This window comes from Molossus molossus, unplaced genomic scaffold (genome assembly GCF_014108415.1).
Source record: "Molossus molossus isolate mMolMol1 unplaced genomic scaffold, mMolMol1.p scaffold_m16_p_9, whole genome shotgun sequence".
NCBI lineage: Eukaryota > Metazoa > Chordata > Mammalia > Chiroptera > Molossidae > Molossus > Molossus molossus.
In genome coordinates this window covers 43,089,107-43,107,374 of record NW_023425403.1, presented here as the reverse complement: position 1 = coordinate 43,107,374, position 18,268 = coordinate 43,089,107, and the positions used below count along the sequence as shown (strand labels likewise).

The window sequence follows — 18,268 nt, the reverse complement described above, 5'->3', positions numbered from 1 at the left end:
ATAAATGAGGTCTTTTCAAAATCTATTAAGTGACAAGACAATACATATGTTCTAAAAATTTTAAACTTCTCTTCTGATAAATGTGATTCTTTTAGCAAAATATTGAAAGGCTTTTCTTATTGTTAAACTAAAAGTGAATGTAAACTGCTTGATCAGTGTGGCTCAGTGGTTGAGCATCGACCCATGCACCAAGAGGTTGGTGGTTCAATTCCCGGTCAGGGCACATGCCCAGGTTGTGGGCTTAATCCCTAGTTGGTGGTATGCAGGAGGTGGTCAATCCATGTTCTCTCTCATCGATGTATCTATCTCTCTCTCCTCTCCCTTTCTCTCTCTTTCTAAAAATCAATAAAGAAAAAAATATATTTTTTAAATTTTTATCCTCACCTGAGGACATTTTTGCATTTATCTTTAGATAGAGCGGGAGGGAGAGAGGGAGGAAAAGAGAGAGAGTAACATCGATGTGAGAGAGACACAAGGAGTGGTTGCCACCCACACGACCCCAAGCGTGGCTGGGGACAAACTGCAACCGAGGTACGTGCCCTTAGTGGAAACTGAATCCGGGTCTCTCTGGTCTGTGGGCCAACACCACTGAGCTAAACTGGCAAGGGCAGAAAACAATTTTTTTAAGTGAATGTAATAGGAAGGCACTAAGAGTGCATTTAGCAACAGTGTCATTTTGTTATATATATTATAAATTAAAATTAGACTTTATAATTAAAAGCCGAAAAGCTCATTTGCTTTTATAAGAAAAAAAGGAAAATAGTAGCAAAGAAGGTTACATTAGATTTTACTATCTGTTTAATGACTTTCAGGCCAGATGTAAATTTCTGACAGAAATTTTATTCACAAATGTAGACAATTAATTTAGTTTAGAGATGTGCTGGTGAAAGGCAAAAAGAAAGTATATTATTTCCCTCCTTTTGAATTATTTTAATAATTAAATTTATTGGGGTGACACTGGTTAATAAGATCATATAGGTTTCAGGTCTGCATTTCTATGATACATGATCTGTATATTGCATTGTGTGCCCACCACCCAAAGTCAACCATCTTCTGTCATCATATATTTGGTGCCTTTTATCCTTAACTATCCCCCCTTCCACCATACTGTTGTCTTTGTCAATAAGTTACAAGTTTTATTTGTTTATTTGTTTGTTTATTTTAGAAAGAGAGAAGAGAGAGAAACACTGATAAGAGAGAGAAGCAATGAATATCAATTGGCCACCTTGGGCACACCGCCCCCCACCGGTGATTGAGCCCAAACCCAGGCATGTGCCCAGACAGGAACAGAACCAGCAACTCCTCGTTGCAGTGATGATTCCAAATCAACTGTGCCACACAGACAGGGCAATGAGTTACAGTTTTATATCACACATATGAGTGGAATCATATGGTTCTTAGATTTTTTTTGACTAGTTTGCTTAGCATAATATTCTCAAGGTCCATCCATGTTGTTGTAAATGGCAATATGTCATCTTTTCGATGGCTGTGTAGTATTTCATTGTATATCTGTACTACAACATCTTCTTTATCCAGCCATCTATCAAAGGACACTAGTTGTTTCCATGTCTTGGCCACCATAAATAATGTTGCAATGAACATAAAATGGCATATATTTTGTGTATAAATGTTTTCAAATTTGTCAGGTAGAGAAGAGAAGAAGGTTTGGTGGGTCATATGGTAACTCTATTCTTAATTTTTTTTAGGAATCTCCATACTGTTTTCCATAGTGGCTGTACCAGTTTACATTGCTACCAGCAGTGAATGAGGGTTCCTTTTTCTCCACAACCTCTCCAACACTTGTTATTACTTGTCTTGTTGATAATAGTCATTCTAACAGGTGTGAGGTGGTATCTCATTGTAGTTTTTATTCGCATTTCTTTAATAGCTAATGAAGTTGAGCATCTTTTCATGTATCTATTGGCCATTTGTATGTCATCTTGGGAGAAGTGTTGGTTCAGGTCCTCTGTGCACTTTTAATTGGATTTTTTTTTTTTTTTTTTTTTAATCCTCACCCGAGGACATTTTCCATTTTTTGTACAGATAGAGTGGGAGGGAGAGAGAGGAAGGAGAGAGAGAGAGAAACATCGACGTGAAGGGACACATCGAGTGGCTGCCACCTGCACGACCCAACCAGGGCCGGGGACAAACTGCAACCGAAGCACGTGCCCTTAGCGGAAACTGAACCCGGGTCTCTCCGGACCGCAGGCCGACGCTCTAACCGCTGAGCCAAACTGGCCAGGGCTAATTGGATTGTTTGTTTGTTGTTGAGTTGTATGATTCTTTATATATTTTGATATTAACCCCTTGTCAGAGTTATTTTTTGCAAACATTTTCTTCCATTCAATTGATTGCCTTTTTGTTTTGTTGGTTTCTTTTGTTGTGCAGAAGCTTTTTAATTAGATACAGTCCAATTCATTTATTTTTGCTTTCACTTCACTTGCCTTTGGGGTCAAATTCATGAAATCTCTCTCACCAAGGTCCATAGTTTAGTACCTATATTTTCTTCTGTGTAATGTATTGTTTCAGGTCTTATATTTAGGTCTTTGATTCATTTTCGCTTAATATTTTTATATGGGGAAAAGCACTAGTCTAGTTTCATTCTTTTGCATGTGGCTTTCCAATTTTCCCAGCACCATTTATTGAAGAGGCTTCTTTTCTCCATTGTATGTTTTCGGCTCCTTGTCAAAGATTATTTGCCCATATAAGTGTGGTTTTATTTCTGGGCTCTCAATTCTGTTCCATTGGTCTGTATGTCTGATCATTTTCATAAATAGGAACTGACTAGCCTTGTAATAGGTATATAAATTTCTATTCAAAGTCATTACTATAAAACTCATTATTTGTTTTATTTCTAATGAAACTGATTAAGTTTCCATCACATCAATGTAAAACACATAATAAATGTAGAATTTACATTCATAAGATACATATTTCTTAAAGTTAGCCTAATTCATATTTTAATTTTTATCTTTGAACTTTTACAGGTTTTTTTTAATGAATCTTCATATGGCATTTACTTCACTTCTTCAATATCCTGTGACTAAGAAACTTTCCCATTGATTCCCTAGAATCATATTCCTGTCAAAAGTCAGCCTACTTTCAATGTGCATTAACTGCTTCAAAACCATAGGGGGCAATGTGGCTAAGTGAGGCTGATCTGCAATACATATCTCCAGAAACTGCTCTGCTCTGAGCAATCACATCTTAAACACACATTCATAAAATGGCATTCAAGTGACTACAGAGTACACTTATTGAGTCTTCAAAGCATTATAGACTCGCAATATACCTGCAAAAAGCTGAAAATATGCATGAGCCAGTGAAAAATTATGTACGGCAGAGTGCTATAAAAGATCATTAGGTGAATTCTTATTATTTTTTGCATGCCAAACTTTGGGATATTTAGAGTCAAGTTTTTACAGTTGTCAGGAGAGGACTGCACATGGCCCAGAAAAATCATAAATAACAAGAAGAGAAAAGCAGGTTTGTTTGACTGGGAAACCTTATGAACCATTACGATCCTAAGAACTCTGTAGAATCAGTACAATTATAAACTTGAATTAACAGCCAGAAAAAGCAGTAAGAGCAATTTCTCTATAGCATTTAGTAAGAGCAAAAAGCCCCGGCTGGTTTGGCTCAGCGGTTAGAGCGTCGGCCTGAGATCCCAAGAGACCCAGGTTCGGTTCCCGCTAAGGGCATGTACCTTGATTGCAGTTTGTCCTCAGCCCTGGTTGGGTCGTGTGGGTGGCAGCCACTCGATGTGTCCCTTTCACGTCGATGTTTCTCTCTTCCTCTCTCTCCTTCCCACTTTATCTGAACAAAAAAAGTTGAAAAATGTCCTTGGGTGAGGATAAAAAAAAAAAAAATTAATCAGAGCAAAAAGATCAGTCAAGTTCAAACTGAAAATTTAGCCAAGTATTAGGGTCAGACAGAAAAAATAAAAAATTGCACTAATTTTTACTAAAATATTTGGGAACAGAAAATTGGTTCAGAGTCCACTGCGGATATTATTCAATACTCTAGTTTTTTAATTCCTTGATTTTTCTTCTCTAGAGAAGTACTCTTTTATAAGTCAGTTAGAGTGTCAAAGAGAACATAATAGTACACGTATACTTTGTCATGACAAACTGAGAAAAATGTAATGACTGAGTTGCAGAGAGAAGAAATACAATTGTTTTCTTTCAAGTAAAAGTAATAATTATTTGTTTGCTTGTTTGCCTGTTTTTTAGAGAGAATGGAAGATCTAGAAATAAGAAAGAACCCGGAATGGTGAAAGAACTAAAATGATGAAGAATGTTTGTGTGGGAGAGCAGATGTCAGGTTTGCACAGAAAAGGGGAAAATTGGCCAATGAGGGTAGAGACATAGAAAACCACATTATGCAGATCCATATAAATCATGATTCAGAGTTTGTCTTCAGTTTTTAAAATTATATTTATCAAAGTAATTATTAGACCTCGTAAAAAACTAAGAAGTACCAAAAGATTTATTTAAAAAGAAAAATATAGCTATTTCTATGCCCAAACACTTTATATACTGTTGCTTGCTCCTGTAGGCAGTAATAACCAACCTGACTGAATGTTCTGGCATTAGCCTTACATGGCTAAATAATTTTTATTAAATAGGAAGCTTTTGTTGTTTTTTTAATCCTCACTTGAGGACATGCTCAGAGAGAGGAATGGAGAGAGAGAGAGAGAGAGAGAGGGAGAGAGATATCAGCTGCTTTTCGTACACACCTTGACTGGGGATCAAACACTCAACCTAGGTATATGCCCTGACTGGATATAGAACTAGCTAGGCAGTTTTTCTTGACTATCAATTCTTGACAATATTCATTGATTTTCTGTTATAACACCAAATTCTATTTTCCTTTTCCCCATTAAACTAATACAGTTTAGCAAAGTTGTGATTAAAGTAATAGAAGTGTCTACAAATATATTATTCAGTTCAGCTCAATAGTATATTATGATTTTATTTCTTTTTATGTAAAGCCTTTTGCTTTCTTAAATCTGTAATTCCACAGTATCTATCAATTTGCATAGTTAACCTGTATTTATCATGTGTTTCTATATATCTATCTATTTCTTTTCCTAAAATGTTCCAGCAGATCTGTCAAATGCTTAGTAATATATTTTTCCATACATTCCAACATATCACTTTAAGTTATTTACTTTCTTTCTTTTGGGCTTGTAAAATACCCTCTGACAGTCATTTGTTTTCCTGTTCTGATGTATTCATACTATATTTTCTGGATTATTCTTTTTACTAACAACTTTATATGTTTTCATAGGGTATACAGAATATCAATTTGTATATTTTTACTATCTGCAAAACTCATTAATCTATATTCATTATAGATTGCTAGTTTAGCTGGGTTAGAATTTCAGGTCAGATATCAGTTGCCTCACAATTTGAAAGTATTGCTTTCCCATTGTCTTTTTGTATTTCTGTTGATAAGCAACCACAAATTTGATCCCTATTCTTTGTATGTGGTTGAAAAATGTTAATATCTTCTTTTCAATATTCAAAAATTTCCTAAATGTGTGTGTGTTTTTATTCACTGCATTGGTAATTTGGTGGGCTAAATATGCAGTCATGACTATTCATTTCTAAAAATTAAACCTAATATATTATTTACTTGATAAATTACTTCTCTCTTAGTTTAGTATTTCTCAGTGAAATTGTTGTTACTTTAATCTCCTAAAGTAAAATTGTCATTTCAACATTTTATTCCATATTTTTTCTTTTATTATCATTTTAAATATTTCCTTCACTTTATCTTCAAGTCTTCAACTGAATTTTTAATTTTTATGTTTTTAATTTGTGGAAGCTTTTCTTATTCTTTTATTGATCATTTGGAAATAATGCATTATTCTTTAGAGAATGCAATCTATTCTATAATTTTTAGAGGATATTCATATAGCTTTTGGGTATTTTCTTTACACTATCTTTTATCTCTATTACTTATTTATTTATTTATTAGTTTTTGCTTGTCACTGATTATTTTCATATTTTCCATAAATTGATAGTGATCGTTGGTTATTAATTAATATTGGGCTGTTTTGTATTTAAATATGGTATAATAGAAGATTTTACCACCGTTCAATTAGGTGATAACTTACCTTCTCAATGGCTATAGGCCCAATCTCTATATAAAATAATTTTCCCTAGAATAGATCAGTTTTTTCAAAAAAGAATATTCTGATTTTCTACACAAGCAGTGGATATCTGCAAGTCAGCATTTGGAAAACAGAGAGGTCGGTATGTGACTTTTCCCTTAGTTCTTCTATTTCCTGCCCTATAATTTATTTTTTCATCTATGCTGGCTGGAGTTATGATCCAGGAATCTTCCTGGTATATTTTTCCCTAGAAAATGTATATCCATATTGCAAAGAAGAAATAGGAGGAGAATTATTTGGGGTGCAGTGTTGACTTGGGGAGTTAAGCAATACACATGTATTTAGTGCTGTATTTCATCTCTGCCTTTCGCGTTATCAGGTATTTCCAAGTGCCCATGTATTGTCAGATAAACTGTCTAACTTCTTATAAGTAAACTCTAATGCATATATTTCAAATGCAACTTATGTTATCCATGTCAACTTCCATTATTTTATCCACTTTGACGGTTTTAAAAATGTATTGGACTTTTCTGTTTTCTTTTGAGTGAATAAATTTATATTCGCTTATTTGCATTTTAGTTTTAGGAAAAGAAAATAGGTGCACATATGGCCAAATTTTACATTTAAGAAAAAAACTCAAGAGACTGAATTTTATCTTAATAACTTAATGTTTAAGTAGTTATTGACATAATCAGTCTAACAATAGACTGACACTTGTCTATTGGATTCCGCCACAAGAGATAATGAGTGACTTTTTGTTGTTGTTGTTGTTGTTGTTTTTGGTACGTGCCCCTAGCAGGAACTGAACCCGGGACTCTCTGGTCCACAGGCCGACGCTCCAACTGCTGAGCCAAACCGGCCAGGGCACGAGTGATTTTTAAAAGATCATTTCAGTGGGGTTGTGAATACACAAACCAGATAGCAATGTGTTGTGAATGAGCGTCAAAGAGAAACTGGAGATGGCAACAATACATAACTGTGCCAGGGTATTTTTCTGGACCATTGATTGTAGAACTGGGGTTAAATTATTCTAATCTAGATAGGAATTAATGGTGATGTCAATAAGAACAATGGCCAGTGAGTAAAGGGAAATAGAGGTTTAAAAAATATTTAGTAGAAAAAATTTAAAGACTGTGATGATAAGAAGAGGTAAAGAAAAAGAGAAATTAAGGATGACACCCCTGAGTTAAGGCAACTAGGAAGAATTAGGATGCAGCTCTCTTTCACCCATGTTCATTTTGAAATTTTATGGACCTTGCCCAGCAGGTACATTGAAGTATCTGAGACTCAGCAGAAACATTGGGACTAAGATAAACATGTGGCTCTCATGAAGCCACGAGAGAGGGAGATGCAGAAAGAAAGTGAATGAAAAGAGAAAGGAAATGGATGAGATCCCAGATAAACACAGCATTTAGAATAATTAAAAAGAAGAGCAAAGATCCTGTGGTGAGAATAATCAGAAAGGCTTATTAGAAATTAAGAGGAGAGCAAGGAGAAGGGGATCAACAGCAAAGATGAGTGTTGTTAAATAGTCGAGAGAGAAGAACTGACCATAGACTATTGGATTATAAACAGAAAAAGATAATCATTGAGCTTCCCACAAGTATTTCAGTGGAATGATGAAGGAGTAATCAGCATTGTGTTGGGGAATAAACATTGGATCTAGTAGTAACAAGGGCAAAAACTGATAAAACTTTATAGACATTTAGATATCAAGAAATAATTATCTTATTTGTATGGTATGCTGAAGACCACCAAGGTAAGGTAGGATAAGCTTTCAGTATACCAATCATGGTTATTGTCACTATAAGGGAATGTACTATATACAAATAAAAATTGATGTTCAAATAAAATGGTAAAATATATTTATTAATATTTATTATATAAATGGAGTCATGCAATATGTGATCTTTTGTGACTGGCTTCTTTTACTTAAAATAATGTTTCCAAGTTTTTTCTATGTTGTAGAATTTATCAGTATGTCTTTTCATACAGCTGAAGAATATTTCATTGTATAGATATATCACATTTTATTTATCCACTCATCAGTTCATGACACTGGAGTTCTTTTCACTTGTTAGATATCATGAATAGTACTGCTATCAACAATCATGTACAAGTTTTTGTATGGACATATATATTCTTTACTCTTGGGTATCCACAGGAATGGAAATATTGGGTCATATTATAATTCTATGTTTAACGTTTTGAGAAGCTATTTATTTTCCAAAGGAGATGCACAACTTTACATTCTACCAGCAATGTTTGAGGGTTCCACTTCTCTATACCTTACAACACTCGTTATTGTCTTTTTGATTATATATCAAAAAGGCTTAAAGATGTAAAGTGACTACAGACATACAACTAGCACCCACAGAACTGAAAGTTAGCCATATGCCTTGTGCTAACTCAGAAGTCGTGCCCATTACTATCATATGGCCAATGTATTTTATTGAAACTAAAGGACTGTTCCCTTCAGCAGCACATGTTCTAAAACTAAACGGAATTTGTTTTATTTCTTTGAAGTCACTGAATGGATAGTTATTTGTCTACTATTTGTCAGAAGCATTATTTTTCTTGCTTATTCTGTTTATAATATAATGTTGTACATTTATCTTTTATATTTCATAATTCCTGAAATAACTTTAATCCTAGTGGTTTCAGTTTTTTCAAATAAATCTGAATTTGGTGGGAGCTGGTTATAATTTGGAATCTCATTTTTGTGATATAAATCATAGTTTACATTAGGTTTTAAACAGAAAAAATAAAGGTTTTAGCCTATAGTGCGTCCTAATCACCTAAATACAAAGTATGAAAGTTCTAGTATTCAATGATCTTTCAGCCTTTTTCACAAACAAAAACCTGGCAGATAAAAGACTCAAATCTTAACAAGTAATGACAATGTATAAGATCAGCAGCAGCCAAGGAAATATAAATTCAAATTTTTATCTAACATAAAATAATTACATACTCTTTAAATAATAAAAAATAAATTATCAATGGCCAACCCGAATCCCATTACTTTCAGAAAGAGTTTTTATACGTTCATTTCCAGTTGATTGTACCCTAATTGAAGTGGTTGGCTATATGCGGACAATTGATTTTTTTTAATGAAATGGCCGATAGTGAAGTGAGTGCATTATACCACACACTCCAGAAAGCAACTTTCCATTGAATTTACTCAGACAAACTAATTGCTAAATTAGATGACCATTCAAAGTTATTGAATGCATTTCAAATACTTTATTCTGAACCGAAAGATAACTAAATGTGTTTTGATCATTGCTGCATTGGTAATACAAAATCAAAAAGTGCTTGTCTTTCTGGAATATTAATATTGTAAGCATGGGGACATGACATCGCTGTGTAGTGGAGCTGAGGAGGAAGGAAGTGAGGGTGCTGTGGTGAACTCCCTGAGCAAGAAAAGGAGTCAGTGGAAGTGAAGGAATTCACAGGATCAGCTGCCACTGCATGGTCAAATAGGTCGCAATTAGCAACTGACCAATTAAGAACTAGTTAGTTCTACACCACTGTTACAAGCTATTTACCAAAAGAAAAACAATTCTAAAATGTTTTAGAGTAAGTAGTTTAATGGAAAAAAAAAAAAAAAAAAAAAAAAGCTTGAATAGTTTTCAGAATTCAGAAACTTTGAGATACTAACATCTTTGTAAAATCTTATGCCTTTTCTTTTTAATTTACACACACTAACCTTATAACTATCCATTGAGAACCTTGGCTCAGTCAGTCATAGCTCTGAAGTTACTATTTATCATAGTGGTATACTAGGAATCGAATGAGAAATAAAACAGTCCATTTAGCAGTCTTTTCCTACGCAAAATAAGAGTCTCCTATCTCTGCTTCAACCCAGCAGGTTGTGATTATTGAAATACATATTATAAAATATCTACATATTGTGGTTTTCAGTAAATGGTTATGATTATTGCTTTTACACTCACTTAAAAATCAAATTAATTTTATACATGAAGACAGTTTTCTAAAGAAGTCATAGTCTCCCCATAGAAAAAGAATATTTAACAGAAACTGAGAATATTCTTATATGTATCAAAATTGTTAGGTGTGAAGAAATAAGCTATTACTTAAATCTACTACTTTTAATAGCACTGTAACATTTATTGGTTTTGTAATATAAGAATTATAGAAAATTGCTCTGACATTATGTTTTATATTTCATATTGAAAGTAGGTAGTGTGATTTCTAAGTAGTGAGTCATTATTGTTTATAGTTGCTCAGAGGTTAGGATTTTAACTGCTGAGATCTTCTTTGAAAAATGATAGATGTTATTTAATGCTTAAAGATTAATTGCTGCATAACTGTGACTTTTTTGGCTGACAATTTGGCCCTAAACAAACTTAGTTAATACGAATAAGAAGTTTCAAAATTAGTTCAGTAGGAGAGAAAATCTGAATGAAAATGTTCATGTACATATATTTCCTCAATCAGATAAACTAAGAGTAATCAAGTTTGTTTGTAATCTATTACCAAAGGACAATTCAGTATGATGCAAACATTTAAGAAGGTCACGTTAACCCTTTAGGAAATTCCTCACTAGCTATTGGCTATAACATATTTATCACAGGTAAATTTGAAAGGTACACGCATAGCCCAACTCAGGCACAGGCTTCAGAATGCAGGAAACCATCTCTCCCAAATGTACACCTCCAGCTCTGTGGTCACCACTGGATTCTCGATGTTTTGGGGGAAGTTTAACAGGCATCTCAAATTTAACAGAACCACAATTTCTAATCAACTTCCATGAGCAAAACCCAGACCTGCTCCACTCCCAGGATATTTTCTTCTCTTGCTGACAAAATTATCCCACCAAATCTAGATATTCTCCTTGTTCTCTCCTTCTATCACCTCGATTTCCAATCAATCACCAATTTCTGATAATTACATTTCCATATTTATCTAAATCAATCTGCTTCTTACATTATCCATTCTTCTTATTCCAACTTCAATCAACATAACCTTCTGCCTGTATAACTTTGTTCTACTCTGCTCTTCAAGGCCCATTTTCCACAGTGAAGCCAAAATTATTTTTATAATACATTAAGTAACTTGTATCATCCTCTGCCCATAGTATTTAATGATTTCCCATCCAATTTAGGATAAAATCTAAACTCTCTACCAGACTTCCTCAATTCAGTTTATACTTGTCTCTTCCCTTCACTTATTATGATCCAGCCACATGGGTTTGTTCTTGAAATGCAATAACCCTATCCGTGCCACAGGTCCTTTGAAATGATTATTTCCTCTGCCCCAAATACAGTCTTCCCTTTCTTCCTTTCCTATGTGTCCTCATTGAGTATCAACCCAAATATGACCCTCTGAGTTGCCTCCACTAGCACAGTCTTCTTAAGTACCTTTCCCTACTAAATCCTGTTTTGTTTCCTGTGGATTTGCCAGCTCCATCTATTGATGTGTTTGTTTACTTTGTCTTATTGATGTGTTTGTTTACTTTACTAAATCCATGAGAGCAGGGTGATGTCTGCTTTGTTTACCTCTTCCACCTCAGTGTCATGTGCAGAACCAGGCCCACAGAGGGAACTCAAGAAGTATTGGTGAGATATTTTGAATAAATGAATTATTAAGATATTTAAAAAGTGGCATTTACAAAAAAAAATCTCTATTCACTTGTTTGGTGACTCTAATTGCAAAGCTTACAGGGTAGAAAATGAGGTACAGTTCAATGACAAGCCGAGAAGAAAAATATTAGGGGGCTAATGTATGGAGCCAAGTTTTGCTAATAAATTTCACTGGCTTATTTTCATATACTTCTATATGGAAAACACTGGACCAGAGGAACATTTGCTTATCCCTATGATGAGAGATGGCATTTTCATAGTACACTATTAACTAGTGTACACTAGTTAACTAATAGTGCTATTAACAATGCACTTAATATCCATTGCAAGAAAAATAAACTCATTTTTTACCTCAACCACAAGTAACCATCTAAAGCTGCAGATGACATTCTGAAATATGTTCCAACTTCCACTTCCTCCCTTGTCACACACTTACTCCCAATGAATAAATTCTCACTTACAGAAGATAATCTTCTGAATCTTTTCAGACCTGACACTGCGGTGGGTCTTTTTAACTATCCCTTGATATTGGCAATACAATAGCCACCCTGCCAGAGGACACACACTATCAGCAGTCTGGTAAAATCAAAAACTTCCCTTCATCTCTCGGAGAGCTGGCTTAGGGAAGAACATGTCCTAAGACATGAAAGGTGAATATTGTAGTGACACCTGTACAAAATAGGACTTGATGCTATCTTCTGTAAAAATCTAAATTTCAATCAGATCACCCTAGTAGACTTTAAAAAGATAAACCTCAAAGGTAGCATTTTATTTGATATATTCTTGTAGCCCTAGAATAAAACTTGAGCATGAATAATTGGAGATCTCCATACTAATATAAAGATAAAAGAATAGGACTCAACACAGGAGATAAAAAAAAAAAAAAAGTGAGATTGTTTCCCTCTGTCACCTTGAAAAAGATGTGGCTTTGAAATCTGTGAAACAAGAAGAGAAAAATGTTGTGCTGAATGGGCAACATATCAGTGAACCCTTTTCCTGAGAGTTTTTATAAGCCCTGTCCTTTGAGTATTTACTTATTTCTTTGCGAATGTTTTCTTATGTCGTAGACTCTTTCCTATACCGCAGCTCCAACCTTACTACCTATAGTGGGCTTTCCATCTGTTTTCATCATGAATGTGTTCCATAAAATCAGCTGGAATGCACACCCACTTGACACGTTTCTGTATTTCTATACTGTACGCCTGTGCCACTGCACTGTTACACATTTCATATAGCTCCTACAACTATAAAAGTTAACAGAATAAGAGAGAATGAATCTACTACACAAAAAGTTACATTTTTTCTTCCAGCTCTCCCATGGATCAGCTTGTGCACCCTCTGGGGAATGCTTACCCCACTCTGGAGCCCACTAAGAATTTACTAATGTGTCTCATTGAGAGGAGCAGATTATATTCAGCTCTTTTGATTTTATGATCAATTGTGTATTTGAGTTTTCAAATAAGCTTGATCTACATACCATATTATATTGCATAATGCTGTGGGGTGCCACCTAGACCACAGCATTCCCTCCTTCAGGGAATATTGTTGGCTATTGATGACTAAGCGCTGAAGATGACTCAGAGCTGAGTTAACATACTACCACCATCCACCCCAGTAGCCCTCATCCAGTGTCTTTTCAATCAGGGGGATAAAGACCCACCTCCTTATCTCAATTCAGGACAACTTGAAAGGGCCCTCTCAGCTTCAGAATTCCTACTGAGTTCTGTTATGGCTACAGTACAGCTAACTGTCCCCTCTGTACAGTCCTACTTCCTCCAGTCCCTTACTGATTGCAAGGGTACACTGCCATAGATCTCCTGTCTACAAATCTATGTTCTGTGTTCCAGAATCCCTTCCTGAGGAGTCCCAAGAATACATATACATCAGCATATACTTACAAATCTAGTTTGCTTATATGCCAAGTTTCCAATAGATTGCTTATTTAGCCACTAGAAACTCAAGAATTAATGTAATATTCTAAGTTTTCCTGAAAAGGAACCTCATTAGATTCTCACTGAGCCAAGATTAATTTGAACTAGAGCTCTTGTTTTTCTCATTATGGGGAAGCCAGGTTCCAGAAATTTGGCAGGAGGAGCAACCTCCCTCTTTCGGAGTGTCTGAGCACCCCGCACTGATGGGCTGAATGCCATTGCTCTGAGGACAGCAGGCTTTCTCCACGCTGACCTCAGCCATTCCACCTCAGTCCCTGGTCCAGCTCCTACTGTTCCCTCTGATGCCTCCTTCATGGTCACTTTACCTCCTGACCCAATCCCAAGACTGCTCACTTCTAGGAAATGTCTCAGCACTTGGCACACTGGCAGTGCAAGCAACAATTGCTTCACCTTGGAGGTTTCTCTCTGAGGGATTGGTTTAATTCACTCAAGGCTGTGAGGTTAACTCACTAGTAATCATGATGCCACTTTCTCTTATGAATGGAAGTTATATTTGATTGTGCCTCTCAGATGACAGCTCTATTTTCCTAATGTAATAGTCATAAAATAAGCAAAGTAGCCATTATTATTGACACTGGGTAGGTAGAAATCTATGGTTTGGGACACAAGAAGCCATGCCCTGCTTACATCAACTGTGCTCAAGACACAGGGACTCTGGTAGTAATAGAATCCTAAGAAATGGCTCCACATAAACTCTCAGTGAAACACACCAATGACTCTAGAATACTTTGATATCAATAAAAACTCTGTCATCTGTGTAACTATAGTTTCTGACATATAATCATATAAAACTTAAAATAAGTATCAACTGTACATACACAGTTCTGCTTCGAAAAATATGCACATATGAATTATTACGTAAAGATCAATAACTAAAAAATACTCATTCTTACCTGAAACCCCAAAAGATGAAAAATAGAGAGTAATCTTTACAACATGTAACATAACATTGATTTCTGATTAATAAAATAGTTGAATAAAATTTTCTTTTGATAGATACTTTCATGCTTCATATATCATGCATTAAAATCAGCAGGATTAACCATTAAATAACATTAAGTAACAACAGAAATATCTCATAAACAGATTATGAGATAACATGTAAAAGATGATACAGAAAATAAATACAAGAAATGAATAGCATTCACTTATGACAACTTTTGTTGAAAATGCAGCAAAAACCTTAATAGAAAGTCTCAGACTTACCTGGAAGGTGAAATTGGAATCTTCTATGCCCTACTATGTGTTTTCTTTAATGGCCAGTAGTTCTCATGTTTAAAACTTATTACTGGGGGTGAAGGTCATCCTTAGATTCTCATTATTTATTGGAATGCTGAAGCTATAGCTCCTTTTCACAGATACAGATTGCCCACCCATTAAAATACTGCAGCACATTGACTTTCAATGAAAAAATCACTCAACCAAAATCCCAGATGCAAAAAAATTATTTCAGGACTCAATTTTAGGTAAGATTACCAGATAGGATTAACACATTATATTAATGTGTTAATGTACTACTGAGAAGACCAATGAGAAGAACAGAATTTACCTGAATAACATGCTTCAGTTTATCAATAATCTGATTTATCACAGGATCAGTTCCTTTGACTTTGACTTCAGGATTTCCAGACTGGGCTTTGATTCCATTTCCAACCACACGCTGAGTATAACTAAGAAAGTGAACAGTAAAAGATATATGAGTTAGATATATAGTCAGAGTATATCTGCTACAACTATTTAAACAGATCTGAGTTCAGAATTTCACTCCTTTGAGAGTATACAACAATGTATTTTTTCTTGGAACAGAACCTGGAAGAGCTGCAATGTTTTTCCTGGAAGAATGCTTAGCATGAAAATATAAAATTTTCTAATGTTTTACTTTCGAAGGACCCAACCAAAAATTAATTCTTTAACACTACTTACCAATATACTAGAAAAAGTTAATATACATCTCACCTTGTTACCAATTCTTGCTGAATTACACATATGTCTGAATCCATATTATCTGGGTCGATTTACTTCATTTTAATAGTATATAGAAAAGTTCCAATAATGTTTTTTTTACATATCAGACTACAAAAGAATTACAGATGTATATTAACTGCATAAGTCAAAATCACAATTATTATAAGTAAACAAATAAAGCATGCACAATATTTGACAATTAGAGAAAGTACTGCCCTGGCCGGTTTGTCTCCGCAGTTAGAGCGTCGGCTTGCGGTCCAGAGAAAAGTACTAACTGTTTTCACCAAGGTTCACCTAATGGTGCACTACACGAGTCTAGCAAAGCATGTTGTATAAAAGGGTGATTTCACAGGCAATGAAAGTCATTGCAAGTCACTACCTTTCCAAAATGACAGTCATAAAATGTCCACTTAGTATTCATACAAATATTTAAACTCTTTAGTCACAAAAATGTACTAAGTGCCTCCTACAATATTCAAATCCTGTACTAGGTGACTGAGATCATAAGGTATAAGACTTAATTCTTGTCCTCACAATGCTGATTATCTGTCTGGGAATATATGGTATCAATTAAATTGTTCATTCATGCATACATTCATTCATTCCATTTTACTATATTTTAAAAATATCTACTAGATTCCAGTAATATAATCATCCTTATTTTCCTGACAGTGTGGTGTAGCATCAAGACAGGTGAACAGTTCAAGTGCAACGTGAGGAATGACCAAGATGTTCAGTGTGCCAAGGGGACAGCTGGAAGAAACAGTGCATGCCAAGTGACAGGTAAGATGATAACACAGGTAGTAGAAATGGAGCATATGAAGAAATCCATTTGGACTAAGACAATTTGTGGAAAAACTAAAGAAGCTATAGTTTGAGGTGGCCCTCAAAATGTTATCGTAAGAATAGGTCTTAGATGGTGTGGTTAACGCAGACTCCAGGGCAAAGAAAGATGTCCAGCTGGAGAAATGGGAAAGGCACATTGATCACACACACACAGAAGAATAAGTAGGCTTCTATTTACAAAGGGAGAGCAAAACGGGAAAGGACAGAGACAGGAAGCCATGCCTGAAGATTCCATCCTCTACGTTTAAGAATATCTTCTGGCCCTGGTCAGTTTGGCTCAGCGGTTGAGCATCAGCCTGCGGACCAGAGAGTCCTGGGTTCGGTTCCTGCTAGGGGCACGTACCACAAAAATAAATAAATAAATAAAAGAATATCTTCTGAGTAAATTTGCCTCCATTACAGTATCATAATAAAGTGGCCTCAGAGACTTTTCGACATCTTCACAGGATTTTTAATGAAATTTTTCTTTCCTCTATTTGCAATTATCCACATGCACTCTCTGAATTTTTACAGCAATGAAAACTCTTTGAAAAGATAAAAAGAGTTTCCATTGTTGACATTATGGCCTTACAAAAGGAGTTTCAAGGATATTTAGTTCTCTTCATGATTTTGCACACCCACTGACCGATTTTAAAAAGTGGATCAAACAATTCTCAATTATGTCCTTCTAATGATGATAAGTAATAAAACTTCTTGATGTTATCAATTGGACATCACAACAATAATGATATTGATAAGTCTTTTTATTTATTTTTTTATTTGAGAGAGAGATATCAATCAGCTGCCTCCCATATGTGCCCCAACCGGGAATTGAACACGCAACCTAGGCACATGCCCTGACTGGGAATCTAACCCACAACTTTTGGTGTACAGGAAGACACTCCAATCACCTGAGTCACCTAGCCAGGGCAAGCCTTTTTATTTTAAAAACAATAATGTGACTGAGTGCAGAATGGATGCTAAAGCAGGCCGGTCACTGGGAGACACAGGCCTCCTCTGAGGGCCAGCTTTGGCTCAGGATTCCCAAGGCTCTTGCTAACCCTTCCTTAGACTGAGCAACACGCAGAAGGCTTCCACCCAATCTCCCCCTGCTCCCCCTTCCCTGTTTCACACGTGCATCTCAACCAATAGCTAGCTCTTCCAGCCTTATTAATTTTCTTTCTCATTTTCTCTCAGAGACTTTTTCCTAAATACAATCCTTTTATGTTTAATCCCATTTTAGTATCTGTTTCTTGGAGGACCCAAACTAATACAACATATAACATGTGTCCCATAACCATTCCCATGCTATAGATTGGGGATCTGAGATCTGAATAGGTTAGTTAATTTTCCCAAGGCAACACTGTTAAGTGTCCAGCAAGGATCTGAACCCAGTAAATGTGAACTCTAAAATACAATCATTCAAATAATTATTAATGAAAACTTCTTAATCCAACTATTATAAATTAGAGATACAATTAATTTGGTGCAAAGCATTGTTGTTGTTATATATTATTACTATTATTATATAACTGCTGTAACTACTGCATTTTTCAAAGGCTTCCTTGCTTGTAATTAGGAAGAAATGTACCATTTTCTTCAAAAATCTCTTCAACAAACAGTTGTATATTACCAGCTAAAGAGTAAAATAACAGTTTCTGGTAGGGTGAAAAGAAACTAACAGACTACAAGTTTGCCATAAGATTTTACTGTGTTTCTCTAGAAACACAGACATAATATAAGCCATAGAAACTGAGATTCATCTCTTAATTTTAAATAAACTATTACTGGTTCACATC

General features: G+C 35.1%; 1 protein-coding gene across 1 annotated transcript in view; it reads right to left on the bottom strand.

The window, feature by feature from the left end:
* The window catches only part of GPC5 (glypican 5), a 1,298,292-nt gene that overhangs the window by 846,784 nt on the left and 433,240 nt on the right, over nucleotides 1-18,268 (bottom strand). The window contains exon 6 of the mRNA XM_036250056.1: nucleotides 15,229-15,349. Within this exon, the coding sequence (XP_036105949.1) occupies nucleotides 15,229-15,349 (121 nt within the window). The remainder of the gene's footprint in view (nucleotides 1-15,228; nucleotides 15,350-18,268) is intronic.